Consider the following 17,050-nt stretch of genomic DNA (forward strand, 5'->3'; position numbering starts at 1 on the left):
GTTGCTGGAACTGTGAGGCTGCAGCACTCAGCCTTGCTTAGTTTCAGCCATAACACTAGGACTTACTTTCGTTCCGTCCATCCCTTCTCCTTCTCTGTAACTTAAAACAACTTTGCCTTCTAGTTATACTAAAAACAGGAAGTGCTGGAAACAAGGTCTGGCAGCATCTAATGAAAAGTCTTTGATCTGTTTCTGTTTCCATAGTTACTGCCTGACCTGCTGAGAATTTCCATCATGTCCTGTTTTTATTTCGGTTTTCTACCATCTACAGTTTTTAGATTTTCTATTTTTAATTTCCAACTTCTGATGAAGGGTGAATGACCTAAAGTATAACCTCTGTTTCTCTCTCCACAGATGCTACCTGATTTGCTGAGCATTAATGGCATTTTCTGGGGGTTTCAGATTTCACACCTATACACATTCTCACTTTCTGCAGTTCATTGTCACAAAGATGTTTCATTTATGTATCTGCTATTTTTAGACCAAAATAAGTGCATTTTGAACATTTTGTTCAATAATTAATGATTTTAATAAAAATTGAAAATGCTGCAAACTCTCAGGAAGACAGTCAGCAACCATGAGGAAAAGACTTATAATCTTATAGTGTTTTTTGCATCCCTTTCAGCACTTCTCATAGCACTTCTTAAATGTAGAAACTATTTCATGTATTGGTCTATTATTGTCACTTGTACCGAGGTACAGTGAAAAGCTTGTCTTACAAACCAATCGTACAGGTCAATTCATTAGACAGTGCAGTTACATTGAGTTAGTACAGAGTCCATTGATGTAGTACAGGTAAAAACAATAACAGTACAGAGTAAAGTGTCACAGCTACAGAGAAAGTGCAGTTGAATAAGGTGCAGGGTCACAACAGGGTAGATTGTGAGGTCATAGCACATCTCATTGTATAAGAGAACCATTCAATAGTCTTATCACAGTGGGGTAGAAGCTGTCCTTAAGTCTGGTGGTACGTGCCTTCAGGCTCCTGTATCTTCTACCCAATGGAAGAGGAGAGAAGAAAGAATGTCCCTGGTGGGTGGGGTCTTTGATTATGCTGGCTGCTACACCAAGACAACAAGAGGGAAAGACAGAGTCCAAGGAGGGGAGGCTGGTGTCCCTGATGCGCTGGGCTGTGTCCACAACTCTCTGCAACAAGGGGATGCAACAACCAATCTGTGCAAAGTAAGCTCCCACAAACAGTAATGCAAATGTGCTTTCTGATTTGAGGAGACTGAACTTATCCAGAAGATTCAGAATAATTGTTAGACAACGACAACAAATATGTGTTAATGCCCTTATATTTCATTAGAAATGAAGCCTCTGTATAATTTTTCTTGTGAATGCTGTTTATAAGATGCTATGTGCCTGTGATGCTGCTGGAAGTGTTTCATTGCACCTGTACTTATGCAGATGACAGTAAACCAGACGTTGACTTTGACTCCCCGAGGTTGTGTTGCTCTGTGTGGACGCTGGTTTCGAGGTGAGTGCTGCAGCAACGCGTTCTGCCGCCGCTTGCCGTAGACGGGCGCCGGGCGCCGGGCGGGCGGTGTCGCCATGGACCCGGTGAGTGCGCTGCTGGAAGAGGTGGCACTGGAGGGGCTGGACGGCATCACCCTCTCCACCCTGTGGTTCCGCCTGGACAGCCGCATCCCCACCTTCCCGCTGCAGCTCGACCCGGCCACCCGGCAGTTCCTGTGGGAGGCCCTGGTCAGCAACCCCGAGGTCGAGTTCTACGAGCTGCCCGAACGGAGGCCGCCGCTGGTGTTTTATGACAGGTACCGGGGGGGGGGGGGGGGGGGGTGGGGGGGGGACGGGAGGGGGGAGGGGGGGATTGAGGGGGGAAGGGAGGGGAGAGGGGGGGATTGAGGGGGAAGGGAGGGGAGAGGGGGGATTGAGGGGGAAGGGAGGGGAGAGGGGGGGATTGAGGGGGGAAGGGAGGGGAGAGGGGGGGATTGAGGGGGGAAGGGAGGGGAGAGGGGGGGATTGAGGGGGGAAGGGAGGGGAGAGGGGGGGATTGAGGGGGAAGGGAGGGGAGAGGGAGGGATTGAGGGGGGAGGGGAGAGGGAGGGATTGAGGGGGGAGGGGAGAGGGAGGGATTGAGGGGGAAGGGAGGGGAGGGAGGGATTGAGGGGAGAGGGGGGAAGGGAGGGGAGAGGGAGGGATTGAGGGGGAAGGGAGGGGAGAGGGAGGGATTGAGGGGGGAAGGGAGGGGAGAGGGAGGGATTGAGGGGGGAAGGGAGGGGAGAGGGAGGGATTGAGGGGGGAGGGGAGAGGGAGGGATTGAGGGGGGAGGGGAGAGGGAGGGATTGAGGGGGGAAGGGAGGGGAGAGGGAGGGATTGAGGGGGGAAGGGAGGGGAGAGGGAGGGATTGAGGGGGGAAGGATGGGGAGAGGGAGGGATTGCCCTGCTGCAACATGTGTTGGTTCTGATATTTTCCCAATGACGTATTAAGCTAACTGTCTGTAGTTTCCTGCTTTCTGTCTCTACTTTTTGAATAGGTTATGTTTGGTATTTTCCAATCTAATGGAACTTTCCCTGAACCTGGGGAACTGTAGAAAATTCATATCAATTCGTTAATTATCGCACAAGCTACTTGTTTTAAGATCCTAGGTTGAAGTCCACCAAGACCCAAAAACTTGTCAGTTTGGAACGCTAATATTTTGCTAAGGATCACTTCGCTACTGATTGTAAATAGTTCTGAGTTTCTTCCAATTGCTTATTTACAGATATTTTTGTAGTGAAGACTGTTGCAAAATCCTAGTTTAATTCAACATAATGAAATATTTGTTCATGTGAAAAATAACCAAAAACTGAAAGAAAATGGATCAGAGTGCCAAATGAAATTGTTTAAAAAGCAGTGTTAAAACTGAAGGAGTGATGTAAAAGAGCAAACATACAAGGATTATGTGCATTTATGTTGTTTAGTTCCTTAGCTGTTCTGTCTGGGTTTTTTAAAGCATGACTATGAAGAGAAAGTTGAAAACTTTAACAACTTGAATTTTCTACACTGAATTTGGATATTGGAAGTACATTTTTTGTGAAAAATTAAAAACAAAATAGCTTTTATTCAGTTGTAATAGTCACTAATAAAGAACACCATTCTAAATGCTTTGAGTAGTGCTTTGAATGTTAAACTTTGAGTTAACCTTTTTATCTTTTGTTTCTGGAAGATATGAAGAAATTGATCCAGAGACAGGAATTCAAGAGACCCGAAGGGATCCCACCCCCCGAGATGATATCTATCCTGTTTGCATCATTTCTGATAACAAGGATGGAATTCAAGGTTCCTGTCAGCATTTTAACAAGCGAAAGAATTTAACAGCACAAATAAGGACTCAGCAGTATGAACCATGCTGTACGTTGGATGAAGCCATAGAAAGGTCATTCATGAAATATTATTGAAGGGTTCAAGATATTGAATTTACTTTGATTCGCCACTTTAAGATGCTTGTATTCTGACCATCTATGTTTCTTACAGCCAAATAAAGTTAAAGAAAATAACTTTTTTTTAAAACTACATTTTTGACAAAGGTCATTTTCTTTTGACGACAGAAGGTAATAGAAAATTTGTATCACAAAAGTGCCAGGCAGTGACCGTTTCCAAGAGAGAGTCGAACCCTCGACGTTCATAGGAATATAGAAACCAGGAGCAGGAGTGGGCCATTTCACCCTTTGAACTTTCCTTGCCTTTGATCATCTATCTAAATACCAAACTGTCACTGTCTCCACACATTCCGTGATGTCTTTTGTGTGTAGAAAATTAACTGCCTTCTCCTGAAAACTTACAGCAAATTGGTCTCTGCAATCTTTAGTGTTAGTGAATACACAGGTTCACCACCCACTGAGTGAAGAAATCTCTTGCCCTGTAACCTTAGACTGAAACCTTGAAGGGAGAAACATCCTCCCCATACCCAGTCTGTGTAGCTGCGTCAGAATCTTTTAAGTTTCGGTTGGATTTCTTCATGTAACACAGTTCTAGACTGATCATTAAAATCCTTTCTTAAGTAAGGAGGCCAAAACTGCACACAGTACTCTAAGTGTGGTTTCACTAATGCTCTTTCTGAATGTAGCAAGACATCCTTGCACCCGTACTCAAATCCTCTTGCTGTGCAGGACAATATACCAATGCTTTCTTAAATGCTTGCTGTACCTACATTTCCCACTGGAGCCACTTGGTCACAGCATTACCCCTGCTGAGTTCAATCTCAATGTCTTAGGGTGTCACCATTGACTAGAAACACAACTGGACCAGCCATACACACATACCGTCCCAGAAGAGCGAGTCAGAGGCTGGTCATCCTGACACCCCAAGACCTTTCCAACATCTACGAGTCAGGAGTGTGACAGGACACTCTATCCACTTGCCTGAATAAGTGCAGTTCCAACACCTCAAGAAGCTCGATGCCATCCAGGACAAAGGTGCTTGCTTGATGGCACCCCATCCGGCACCCTAACCTTAATTCCCTCCAACCACGAACAGTGGCTGCAAGGTGCAGAATGTACTGCAGTTACTTGCCGAGCAAACTCTGACAGTGCCTCCCAAACTTGCAACCTCTAGCACCAAAGAGGACCAGAGTGGCAGATGCATGGCAACACCACCACCTGCAGGTTCTCTTCTAAGTTGCACACCATCCAGACTAGGAAATACTTTGCTGGGTCTCAATCCTGGAACTTCCTTTCCAATAGCACTGTAAGAGTACTTTCAGCAGAGAGGACTGCAGTGGTTCAGCACCAACTGCTCAAGGACGTAAAGGATGGGCAATAAACGCTAGCCCTTCCAGTGCGGTGTGGATCCTGAAAAGGAATTAAAAATAAAGCATGCATGGTAGGAGGTGAGCAGAACTTATGCACATGGAGCAGACTTTTAACCTTGAAGTACTGGCAGGTCAGGAGCCACTGGTGGGTGAGCAGAACTTGGTGCAGATATTTTATTATACAGGCAATAAAACCTTAGATGAGTTGAAGTTTACAAAGGGTGGTGAATCGTTGGATTTGGAGGGGGAGGTCTCTGTCATCTGCATTAAGAAATTGGAAATGAGATGAGGTAGTGATGAAGATAGGCCAGGTTACAAAGGTGAAAAGAAGTTGAAGTATCATCGCAGAGGCTATAAACAATTTAGTTCTGTATTAGTTCCCTTTTCTGGCATATAAAGGATGATGTTGCCTTGGCTAGGGGTTGAATACAACAGCCTGGAATTTCTCTGGGGATGTGAAGAAGCCATTGTTAAAGCTGATGGCCCATGGCCTGATAGACTTGGGTAGGTCCCAGCAAACTCAGTCCCATGAAATGAGTAATCAAGGGGACTATATGCACTATACCCGTCACTGAGGTGCTGCAGCATGGTATTGGATGGGGAAGGGCAATGCTAATGAAACAGTACAATTATTCTGTACTTGGGGAAAAGATTCTAGGTTGTGATGCAGTGCTTTGGTTACATTAGATGTGTGCCTCAAACCTTGTACCAAAGGATATACGTATACTGTGTGGACATTCACTAGGGATTAATGCTTTTGATTTTTCTCTGTAGGTGGGGAGAAAAGCTGGTCATGGTTGCCTCACAAATGATACGTCATCGAACTCTAATTGGGTGGGAAAGTGATCCAGAGTTAAGTCTGCCTGACTATTCCTACTGTATATTAGAGAGGTTGGGTAGAGCAAGGTGGCAGGGAGAACTGCAGAGGGATCTTCACAGTGGAGCCTTCAAGTAAGGATATTTTGCATTAAAAGAGATTGAATTCATTTCATGCAACTTGTATCTTTCTTCTAAGAACAATATTTTTTGTTGTAGGATTGATGCCCGTAAAATGCATTATCACAGAAGAGTTCTTGACAGAAACTGCCTGATTACTCTACAGTCCCATGTTATTCGTCAGCCCAATGGAAACCAGCAGTATTCCATTCTGCTACTGCTCAAACGCTTTCACGTTGATAGGTAAAAGACTTAACTTTGAAAGTTATTATTCTATTTCATTCAGTAACAGCTGCTTCCAAGCATATAGCACTTTTGGTGTAGCAGAAGTATCCCAAAGCACTTTGTAAGAACATTATCGAGAGCAAAAATAGATGGTGAAACAGATGAGGAGGCACGTGGACCAACAACCAAAAGTTTGGTCAAGGAAGTAGATTTTAACAATTGTCTCAAAGAGAAGTGGAGAAGTTTAATGAATGAATTCAGGCCTTAAGGCATGGATAATTGAAATCACAGCTGCTGGCAGTGGAGCAATTAAATTTGGGGGTTATCATGGGGTCAGCAGTAGAGGAATGCAGATAGTTCAGCGAGTTTTAGGGCTGTTGGGGATCCTTCCCTATTCTCGATGGAGATGTACGTATAAAAATGAGTGAGAATTTTAAAACCGAGGTGTTACTTAACTTGAAAGTAATGTAGATCTGTTTGTTTGGACACTGCAGTGAGGGGGGAGTGGTATAGCCAAGCCTGTCACCCCCACCCTCACCACTACCTTCAAGGCATTCCACAATAAAGCATTTAGAGAAGCAATTCAACCTGACTAATTACTGATGTTCTCAGAACAAACTACCTGAATCAACTCTTATTGAAGCTTGCTGCAGCTAGGATTTGCTGTCCTTTCTCTTTTGGTTGCATTTCTGCATCATCTTTACTCTGCTCTAGACAACGGAGCAAAATTTATGGGAATAATGTATGGTTACTTTGTTTGACTTGGCCTCCTGCATTTTGCACTGCTTGTACCTCTGGCCAACATTCAGGTCTTGTTTAATTTACTCAATCAGGTGCTCATTATTCGCATAAGCAGTCCATGCTTCTTGAATTTGGGTGTCAACTTTTAGTTTGCAATCATTACTCTTTCACGCCAGCTAGAAAAGTTTTGAGTATGAAAGGAAAACTGATGTTTTAAGTTTACACTGGTGTGATGGGAATCTGTCTATGTTATATTAAGGTTGCCTTCATTGTTGTGTATGAGTATAAATTTAACAGTGCTCTCAGATTTGTGTTTTAAAAATAGTAGCCTTTCCATGATGGGCACTGATAAATATTCGTTGTTAAACTGGCTCACTATTGTACCTAACCCGTAGGAGAAGCAAGTATGACATCTTAATGGAAAAAATCTCCAATATCCTTGTGAATCGGCCCAATCAGCTGGAAGTCATGTTAACCCTTAGGGATGAGCTGGTGAGTGTCTCCATCATGGAGTAAATGTAGTGTGAGGTACTGGAGTGCTCACAAACCTGATGATTTATCTTTTGTTTTCATTAACTAGCTTTCTGTACTGAGCTGCATGCTGAAAATTTTCCTTGATTTGGAGGATATGATGCATCTTTTTCTGTTTCTGTTGTCAACACCCATGTTTGCACATCATTATGTCGTCTGATGAGAAGCTCCTTCCTTACACATTTTGTGTGCAGCCTCTTGTACTGCACACACAATGTTTAAGGAAGGAGCTATACTATCCATTTGAGAGCTCCTTTGTTGACCATCAACAGCTGTTACACCCTGGGTCATTGGGGCAGGTGGTAATGTTATATAGCCTGATTGGGATCTTATTGGATAACGAGGAGGAATTGGACCTTTTAATTCTTTTCCAACAGTATAGTTTTCAGTGTATAGGAAAATATAGAATGGTGGGAAGAGAAACCATTCAATCTGATCAATCCTTGAGGCCGTTCTTTGAGAACTCCTTGTATTATGACTAGTTGCACTGTGGTTAATGTTCTGATTGATATCACCACCCTTTTGAAGTGCAGATAATCATAGTGTTCTGCGGAATAACTTTGAAGTTTATCAACTCTGGGGAGGTTAGCTCTGATGGTTATCGATCAGTTCATAGAAAGCTGCCAGCTAGCTGCAGTGTGTGCAACAGTGCATACTAGACCCTCAAGCTGATGCATTGCAGGATGGAAGAGCCAAAATCTGACTTCTCGCTGCACCTTTTAATTGTCAACAAGTTTAGAGATGTTCTGCAACTTGCTATGGCAAGGGGCTAGATAATACTTCATATCTGGCCCTTTACCTTTACGACAGCCTTAAACCCGATTGCCAATCTTGATTTAAAAGGGCAAAAGCATTTGCATCTTTAATTAAAATTGCTTTTAAGTTCTTACTAATTACTTGCTGTACCTCGAAGTTAACTTGCAGTGATTTGTGTACAAAGGTAATATTCGATTTAACAGTTAATTATTTTGTTTCTACCTAGGGTCTTTGTGAGAGAACTTTCAAAAAACTTTATCAGTATATGGTGACAGCTGGTATAGCCAAAGTGATTTCTGTTCCCCTTAAAGAGCTGCACCCTGAGGGAGGACCTTGTATGACAAAAAAAGGTAATCTAGACACAATTTAGCTTTCAGAACTGCAATCTTGCTTTTCCAAAGTGCATGGCAAATATTAGTTTGGAAACTATTAGTTAATACTCCAACAGCAACACATAAAATGCTGGAGGAACTTAGCAGGTCAGGAAGCATCTATGGAGGGAAATAAACAGTCGACGTTTCGGGTGGAGATCCTTCATCAGTTAATACTCCAACTTGTAAAGAGCTGTGAGACCTGAACAGTGTTAGGCTACGGTTGCATTGTAGTTGGACATCTGTGCGGATCTGAATTTGCTCCAAGTTCATGTGAAATTCAGTGAATTTAAGCGTAGGGTTCTGATTTGGTTCCACATGCTCTCGAGGCTTTTGAATTGCATTGATTTCCTGGACTATCTGTAAAAGAATTGTGTTGGAATAGCACCTCCTAAACCTTCATGATAGGCATAGACAGCAGACGCATGGTAAAGGTCTGCCTGTAAATTCTCCAAGTTGCAAACTTCATGACCAGAGCATATTTCAGCATTTCATCACTATTAAGTGTACAGAACCCTAGATGAAATTATTTTAGTTATTGCTCTTATTTTAAAAGTAATTTTCCCTGTGATAATTAAAGTCAGATGTTCAGGCAAGAAATTAAGAAGTACTACTTGTGCACACAGGTTGGTAGAAACATTGAGTATTTTCCCATGGAAAGCAGCAGATGCCAGCTTGAATTTGTTATAGACCATAAGATAGGAGGAGAATTAGGCCATTCGGCCCATGGAGTCTGCTCTGCCATTCAATTATGGCTGATTTTATTTTCAACCCCATTCACCTGCCTTCTCCCCGTAACCCTGAGCCCCTTTACCAATTAAGAACCTGTCAATCTCTGCTTTAAATAAACCGAATGATTTGGCCTCCACCGCCCTCTGTGGCAATGAATTCCACGGATTCACCACCCACTGGCTGAAGAAATTCCTCCTCATCTCAGTTCTAAAGACGTGTCCCTTTATTCTGAGGCTTGTTCCGGGAGACAAATGTGTAAAGCAATATGGATAAACATCATGGGATAATTTGTAACTTCTGTGATAGTTGAATTTTGAAAACCCAATGAGTTCCCATTAAAATTTTATTTTGATACATATGAAAAGGAAGTTATAATTCTGGTGCAGAAGGTAATTAAGTGTTGCCTCTCCAGTGGTAAAATGACCATTGCTCTTTGCAGGAACTGAGATTATTGTTCGCTGCCTGAAGTTAATAAAGCAATATGGGAAAAAAATAGATGATGACGATGACATTGATGAAGAGGAAAATAAGGGAGTGGAAACAATGGATGTCGTGTATGAACGAGACATGCTTACTCAGGCTTATGAACTAAGTAAGTCTCCATTCGGTGTTCTGCTCTAGTGATAATGCGCCAAGTTCCTGTCATATGAAGCGTGTTTGACATCTGTGCCACATAGAATGTAATAAAAAATACTGAAATTGTTCTTGAATCCTCCATTTATTAGTGATAATATGCATTAGTTGGTAAGCAAAAGGAACCTCTCTTTACCTAATGAGTCACTTCAGAGGTAGTATAGGTAAAGGTAAGTTAGGCGTTGCTGTTCTGATGTAAGAAGATCAGGCTCAGTAAGAACAGAGGTTGCCACAATGTAATGGATAGAGTGGGGATAATTTAGGTATAAACTTGAGATCTGAATTGATGATCCTTAGCTTACACCTTAAAATGACATGATAGGAAAAGGCCACCACAGTCGGTGTTACTGATCAGAATTTTAAAAGAATTTTCCAAACATAAGGTGGCTTACTGGTGAGTCGAGCTGCTGCCTTGCAGCTCCTGTGACCCAGATTCGATCCTGACCGCCAGTGGTGTCCATGTGGAGTATGCACGTTCACCATGTGGCTGTGTGGATATTCCTTAGGTGCTCCGGTTTTCTCCCACATCCCAAAGACATGCGGATTGGTGGGTCAGTTGGCCAGTGTAAATTGTCTCTAGTGTGCAGGTGAGTAGTAGAATCTGGGGGGTTGGGGAGCTGATGGGAATGTGGGGAGTATAGGTTGCAGGAAAAATTAGTTGGAGAATAGGATTGCTCTGTGAGTCAGCATGGACTCAATGGGCCAAAATGCCAGCTCCTATGTTGCAAAGTAATATGGTGTGCCTCTAGTTGGTGTTGTAGAAAGGATGACCTTTCTTTATTGGTTATCTCAGAAAGGAAGTGAAAGAAAAATCTTTCACTTTTGTCTATCACCTCTCAATCTTCCTAGACCTCCCAAAAACATCTCATTACCACTGAAATACTTTTGAAGTGTAGCTGCTGTAGCATTACAAAGAATCATAAGGCATAATCATGTTCAAGAAGGAAACTTTAAACATCTGATTCTTGGCATTTCTAGTTGAGAGAAGAGGCACCAAAGGGATTTCACAGACCGAGATCAGATTGGCACTGAATGTTGGGAAACTTGAAGGCCGGATGCTGTGTCGCCTCCTGGAAAGATACAAAGTCATTACGGTAAAGAAATGTACCTGCAGAGTCATTATAAGTGCAAATCTGAACACGATACCACAGCACTGAGTACTGAAGTATGGAATCACCGTGCATGAATTGCATGTTTGGAATTGACTTTTTAAAGCACCTCATTCACTTCACTATTTTGTTTCCTTCTTTTCATTCGCTGTCACAATTTGATGGAATGGTGTGAATCAAAAGTAGCCAAATGATTACATATATAGCTTTTGAAATTGCTGATGGTGTTTTGCTGATGGATCACATTCCATGATTTGATTTGATGAAATGAATATAGTCACTCAGCAGTAGGTATAGCAAAGTCTCTCCAGAGTAAAGTTGGTTGTGGTTTTGCTGAGGGAAGATTGAGACTGAGTTGATTTTTTTTTAATCAGCATTGTAGTCTGGTTATTGTGTTAGGTAGGCTGCCATATTACAGGTTGTTAAGAGAGCAGTCAGTCGGACTTCTTGGCGTGACCCAACTTGTTAATTAATTCACAGCTGAGCTAATAGCTATTAAGTCACAGGTCCAATGCAAAAAGCAGTGGCTCAGTAAAAATAATGGATAACTGCAGTGTGGAGGATAAACGTGGGGTTAATTCTACATATAAACTTTGAGATTGCAATCCTTATACACCTTAAAATAACATGATAGGAAAAATACTGTAATTGGCATTGTTATTCAGAACTTCAAAAGACTTTCCGCTGAGTTCTGTATTAACCCGAAGAACAAATCATGAATTAATAGGATGTTCCTAGCTGGAGAAACGTCGGAAGGCTTTACTCATGCTCTGCAGGGAAAGTCCATCTTGTATCTTTAAGTTATAATACACCCATTTTGCCAGTGTAAGTGTGTTGATCCAGAATCCCAGCCTGAACATGATGACTCGTCTTAAATCACTGGAATATGGATATTTGCATAATCAATGAAAAAGCATTGTAGTGTGGATACCTCCCAAGCTCCCATTCCAATTAGTCTGCTAGGTAGAAGAGCTGCTCTGCCTCAGGGTTCTCAAGTCCCTTTGGATCAAAGAAACTTTTGTCCTGAAAAGTTTTCCCCTTATAAAGCCAGTATCTCCCCAAGCTGTTGCTGACCATTCTAGTGCAGTAAAAACAAATTGTAGCCTTTTTTTTAAGAAAGCTTTATTGGGACATGTGATGGGTCCAGTAAGTCTGTCAAGATTGCAATGGCTGAATACCCCCTGTCCAGCCTCAACCCCATGGCGTACACAAATTTATTGTTGTGAATAGAGTCCACTGGAATTTAAAGAGCTGCAGTAAGTGGAGTAGAATTCAAGCATACTCGGAATCATCTGGAATTTGCTCCGCAGAGCAGAAATAGAGGCCATCGTCCCCTCCGTTCCTTGAAACCTTATCAATGCTTATAAGTAAAAGTGACCTTTCTGCATTACAGTGTTTCAACTGTAACTTTTCTTTGTAACAGGGCTTCATGGAAGACGAAGGTCGTCAGCGCACAACTAAATATGTAGCTAAGACATTCGTGGAGCAGAGTGAGCTGAGCAAGCAATTTGAAAAGGAGAAGGCTAGAAACGAGCGGCTGGCCACAACGAACCTCCTGCCGCTTGATGCTGATGCATCGCAACTTGTTCCTCAGCAAGTGCTACCCTCCTCGAAGAACTTAACTGAAGATGTGTGCAAAAGTGTGGCAAGCGGGTCATCAGGGGGCTCGTCAAAGTCAAATCATGATCAAAAGGTTTCTTCAGAGTTACCAGCAACCACCGTTCAAAGTAAACAATCTTCTAATTTGGAGAGCAAAGAAAAAGTATGTGCAGGCTCGCACAAAATGAACAAAGGAAAAAAATTATTTCAAAGTACATTACTAAGGAAACTAAAATTGAAAAAAGGCCTCAAATCCAAATTGGGCAAAGGTCAGTGGAAAAATGTATTTATTGTATTTTACACTTAAAGTGTGAATTATCTGTTTGGATTTCTGTTTCCAAAACTATGTAAGAATCTTTTGATTAGTAGTGTTGCTACTAGTTGTGAGTGTTGGTCTGCTGATTTGCTAAATAATTTCTTATCCCAGATAGGTCTGTGCAACGCTGTAATCAGTCAAAATTAGACCTCATTAAGGTTGAGCACCAGCCAACACATTTTTCTCAAAGGTGCCAAAAATTAGATGATGATGGAAACACCATAATTTAATTCCTTTAATTATTTGTCCTAAAAGAGATGGTAGTTGTCCAAACTTGAGTAGGAGATCCTCTGTGCTTCCGCCCCTTATTTTAGCATCACCCAAGTCTCACGCTGGATGTACGACATGCCTATTCTGGTCCTAACTCTGAAAGCTTATTCTGGCTGCTCTTCCTGGACAACTATATTCTGCTCTTGCTGCTTCTGAGTCTTTCAGCCTATTCTGCTCCTCCACTGCCTGGGGTGTACAACATGCATTCATGTCTAGCCTGCTAGATGTTTCTTCCTGGCCCTTGTGGTAGCCTCCAGTGTGCAGCAAGGACTGGGTAGTTGCTGCACATTTTACTGCATGGGCTATGTAAGTACCCAGAACCCTAAATTGTCACACCATGCAGCCAATTCTGTCCTCCCTTTGGAAGTTGTTTGGGTTAACTTAATGATACAAGAAATTGAAGGTCATTTCACCCTTCATGCCTGCCCCATCATTTAATAAGACCACAGTTGATCTTTTACCACAACACCACTTTCCAACCCTGGCACCATTTCCTTTGATCTCCACAAACCTATCCTATTGCGGCATGTTGACCTAAGTGTGGACCTAGAACAGGAAGACTCGATCTTTTGCTAAAATAACTATTAATAGGAGACGGTAAGCAGATAATCTCAAGATCCTCTGGATGTGGATAGACCAAGGGAGAATGCTGTCTGTTATTAAGTGGGAGGACTTGGAGCTCTTTTGTTTTGAGTATTTATTCCAGGTGATAGGATGACATTGTGCTTGAGGGATATGTATGAGTCTATCGTTAGAATTGTACCTAGTCCTCCTCCACCCCTGCCCCCAGCCACTGGAATTCACCTTGGGGTCCTCAGGCCTCTTTACCCACTCACCAGGGCACTTGCAACAGACCTTAAGCCACTGATGCGCAGCAGGGATATTTATTCAGCATTCCTAGTCTAAGTGCAGGACCTTTCCCTCCTTTTCACACACCCTCCCCCCCCACCACACACACAGACACTGCTCAACCCACTGAGTTCCTCCAGATTGTTTGTTGCTCCACATCTGTAGTCTCTTGTGAGTTCTTCCTATTTAAGTGTTGGTTGTTTTCTCAGAAATGTAGGCGTCGCCTCGAGAAGGAAGGGACGTGGGGCTGGGATGGAGTTAAATCAGTCCTTGGACCCACGCTTGGATCCCACATTTGCACTTAGCTTATTGGGTTTATTTGAATCAATGGCACTTCATTTCATTTTAATCTTCAGGAAGCTGAGAGAATAATATATTAGCTGCAATTTGCAACTTGTAGTGAAATTTTGTTTTTGTGTCAGTACTTGTTGGTAAATTTGTATTATTTTCATAAGTAAAACTTTGATTTATAAGGCAGTGAATATAAACTCAAAACCCCTGACGTACAGAATCTCGCTATGCTTAAAATACCAAGTCGTTCCTCTCTTTAAAGGAGCCATCGTCTTGTTCAGACCATTACCAAACCATAAAAACGATATCTATTAAATATAAGTATCTGATGATCTGTGGTTCAAGTTAACCATTTTCATGTAAGTAACCCTCAGCTGATCCGGACTGTCAATTTGGCCTTCCCCACACAAAAAAAAGTTGTTCACTACTGCCTGGTGTACCGTAGCCACGTTCTTAAGAAGGTTTACCATTCACAGTTAAGGACCGTGAAATATATCGTAATAGTGCCAAGGGGTATATGTGAGAACTAGAGAACCTTGCAGAGGATATTTTTTCCCCAGTAACTTTATATTGAACTTGTCAACCTTGGCTTTTTGGTTTATTTATTTTGCATAAAGTCATTGTCGGATATACTTAATCAAAATGTCTTGTTGCTTTGTTGTAAAAATGCCACGGGAACATAGTGAAAAATTCTCTACTGTCATTGCCAAATCAATGTCTAAATGAGCAAGGTTTGACTTGATAATTGATAGTCAATGGTACAATGTAATTTATATTCATATCTACAAAATTATTACTTTGTAACTTAAACTAATATCCCTTTTTTCATCGCAATTCTGGCCTTAGACCCAAATGAATTTCTTATATATTAGTGCTTGGTCTCCACGTACAGACTTGACCTGTTGCTTGGAGCTATGTTGAAAGTCAAGCAGGAAGCAGGAAGCATGTTGCTGCTTGGGCAAAAGTGAAAGGCTAAGTGAGAATTTATGCATGGTGTTGTTAAAGGCATGATTTTATCCAGTTAAACAGAGGAACCTTTCCTGGACATCTGGAGTGGGATGTTGAAGCTAAAGGAACAAGTCTCTACATAATTGTTTCCAAATAGTGCTGAAGCTATTTACCCTTTACCAAATTTGGTGTCATCCAACAGAGAGATTCAGTAACCCTTTTTGGGCAAAGACATTGTGTTTTGGACCAGCTAGTTTGGAAAATCTTGCCAAAGATTTCTGAGTGCATCAGACCCACCAAAAATAAGGTTTCCCATTTAGATCAACCTTCACAACCAAACTTGCCCTCTACATTCCAGTCCCCACAGGTTGATCAGATTAGAACATAGAACACTACAGCACAGTACAGGTCCTTCGGCCCACAATGTTGTGCCAACATTTTATCCTGCTCTTTAAGATCTATCTAACCCTTCCCTCCCACATAGCCCCCTATTTTTCTATCATTCGTGTGTCTATCTAAGAGTCTCTTAAATATCCCTAATGTATCTGCCCCCACAACCTCTGCAGGCAGTGCGGTCCACACACCCACCACTCTCTGTGTAAAAAAACTTACCCCTGACATTCCCCTTATACCTTCCTCTAGTCACCTTAAAATTATGTCCCCTCGTGTTAGCCATTGTCGCCCTGGGAAAAGTCTCTGACTGTCCGTTTGATCTATGCCTCATCATCTTGTGCACCTCTATCAAGTCACCGCTCATCCTCCTCTCCAAAGAGAAAAGCCCTAGCTCACTCAACCTATCCTCATAAGACATGTTCTCCAATCCATTAGAATTCATTAGTTTGTGTTCTTTGTGTCAGCTGTTTTTTTTCTGCATTAATGAGTTGAACGTGATGGGCAGCAGAGTGCATGAAGATTGTATACTGGTACTGTTTGATGGCAAAGTCATAATGAATGATCTTCATTCTGTTCATTTGCAGATATTGAAAAAGAACACATTTGTAATGTCATATTTCATGTTGGGTGAAAAATGTAATTGCTCCAGTCACTGTTGATAGTTTGAGCCATTCCTCACTCTTTGGGAAAAGCTCAACCAAACGGACATTTTCATTCTCTGTGCAAAGATGTAAATACTTTTCATTTCATTTGTGTTTTATACAGGTAAGAAATTATCTAGTTTACGAAAAGCAGCTGTTAGGATTGGCCATCCCCAGCATACAGGCGAGAATGCAGAAGTATTATCCAAACAATCGCAACAAATAGATGTTCAGATAAATCCTGCCCAGCAGAGTCCAAGTCTTAACTCTTCTATACAGTCTGAAAATGATCAAAGTGATGAGGATGTTTTAATCGAAGAGGTAAAGATTGAAAAAGCAAAGGTATGAAGGTCATTTTACAAACTTTAGACTTCATTAGTATTTTGCTGCTTAATGTAATTTCACAGATCAAATTTATACTAGCGTAGTAATAGAGTGATACCAGCTTGCAAAAGGAACAGTGTCACCTGCTTGCTGCTTACTTGTTCCATCAGTAGAAATTGCCCGATTGTGTAACATAATGTAAATTTGCTGAAGTTCTTAAAAGTAAGATATTTTCTAACCAGAAATGTATACTTAACTAAAAAATGCATTTGGCTTGCAATCCAGTTATGTTTAGAAAACCTAAACTGCAAGACCAGTTTATATGCCTAGTTATTTGTTACAACTGAAGGTTTTAGAATCAATCAGTTTGGTGTGAGACAGGAGCCACGTAGGTACGTTCTCCTTTGTTTTATGCGGTTGGTTATATCTTATATTTTACCAGTTATATTTTGCAGTAGTCAGGTGGTCACAATTTTATTTTTTTTGCCAGCTTTTTATTTTGTCTAATTTGAATTGAAATTCTAAGACTTCCTTTGTTGGCCTTCAGTTCTCTGAATTACTATCGTTAATGTAACATGGCACTGCCGTTGTGGTTTATGACTTCTTGGAGCTGCACTAGATCATTTCACCT

General features: G+C 41.8%; 1 protein-coding gene across 1 annotated transcript in view; it reads left to right on the forward strand.

Moving 5' to 3' along the window:
• The first annotated feature begins 1,460 nt into the window (after positions 1-1,460).
• Positions 1,461-17,050, forward strand: part of LOC127573842 (general transcription factor 3C polypeptide 1) — a 57,676-nt gene continuing 42,086 nt past the window's right edge. Inside the window, exons 1-10 of the mRNA XM_052022364.1 lie at positions 1,461-1,775; positions 3,171-3,380; positions 5,529-5,705; positions 5,790-5,933; positions 7,052-7,148; positions 8,170-8,293; positions 9,486-9,638; positions 10,658-10,773; positions 12,212-12,656; positions 16,220-16,437. Of these exons, the coding sequence (XP_051878324.1) occupies positions 1,555-1,775; positions 3,171-3,380; positions 5,529-5,705; positions 5,790-5,933; positions 7,052-7,148; positions 8,170-8,293; positions 9,486-9,638; positions 10,658-10,773; positions 12,212-12,656; positions 16,220-16,437 (1,905 nt within the window). The 5' untranslated portion in view covers positions 1,461-1,554. The remainder of the gene's footprint in view (positions 1,776-3,170; positions 3,381-5,528; positions 5,706-5,789; positions 5,934-7,051; positions 7,149-8,169; positions 8,294-9,485; positions 9,639-10,657; positions 10,774-12,211; positions 12,657-16,219; positions 16,438-17,050) is intronic.

Source organism: Pristis pectinata, chromosome 8 (assembly GCF_009764475.1).
Source record: "Pristis pectinata isolate sPriPec2 chromosome 8, sPriPec2.1.pri, whole genome shotgun sequence".
Lineage (NCBI taxonomy): Eukaryota > Metazoa > Chordata > Chondrichthyes > Rhinopristiformes > Pristidae > Pristis > Pristis pectinata.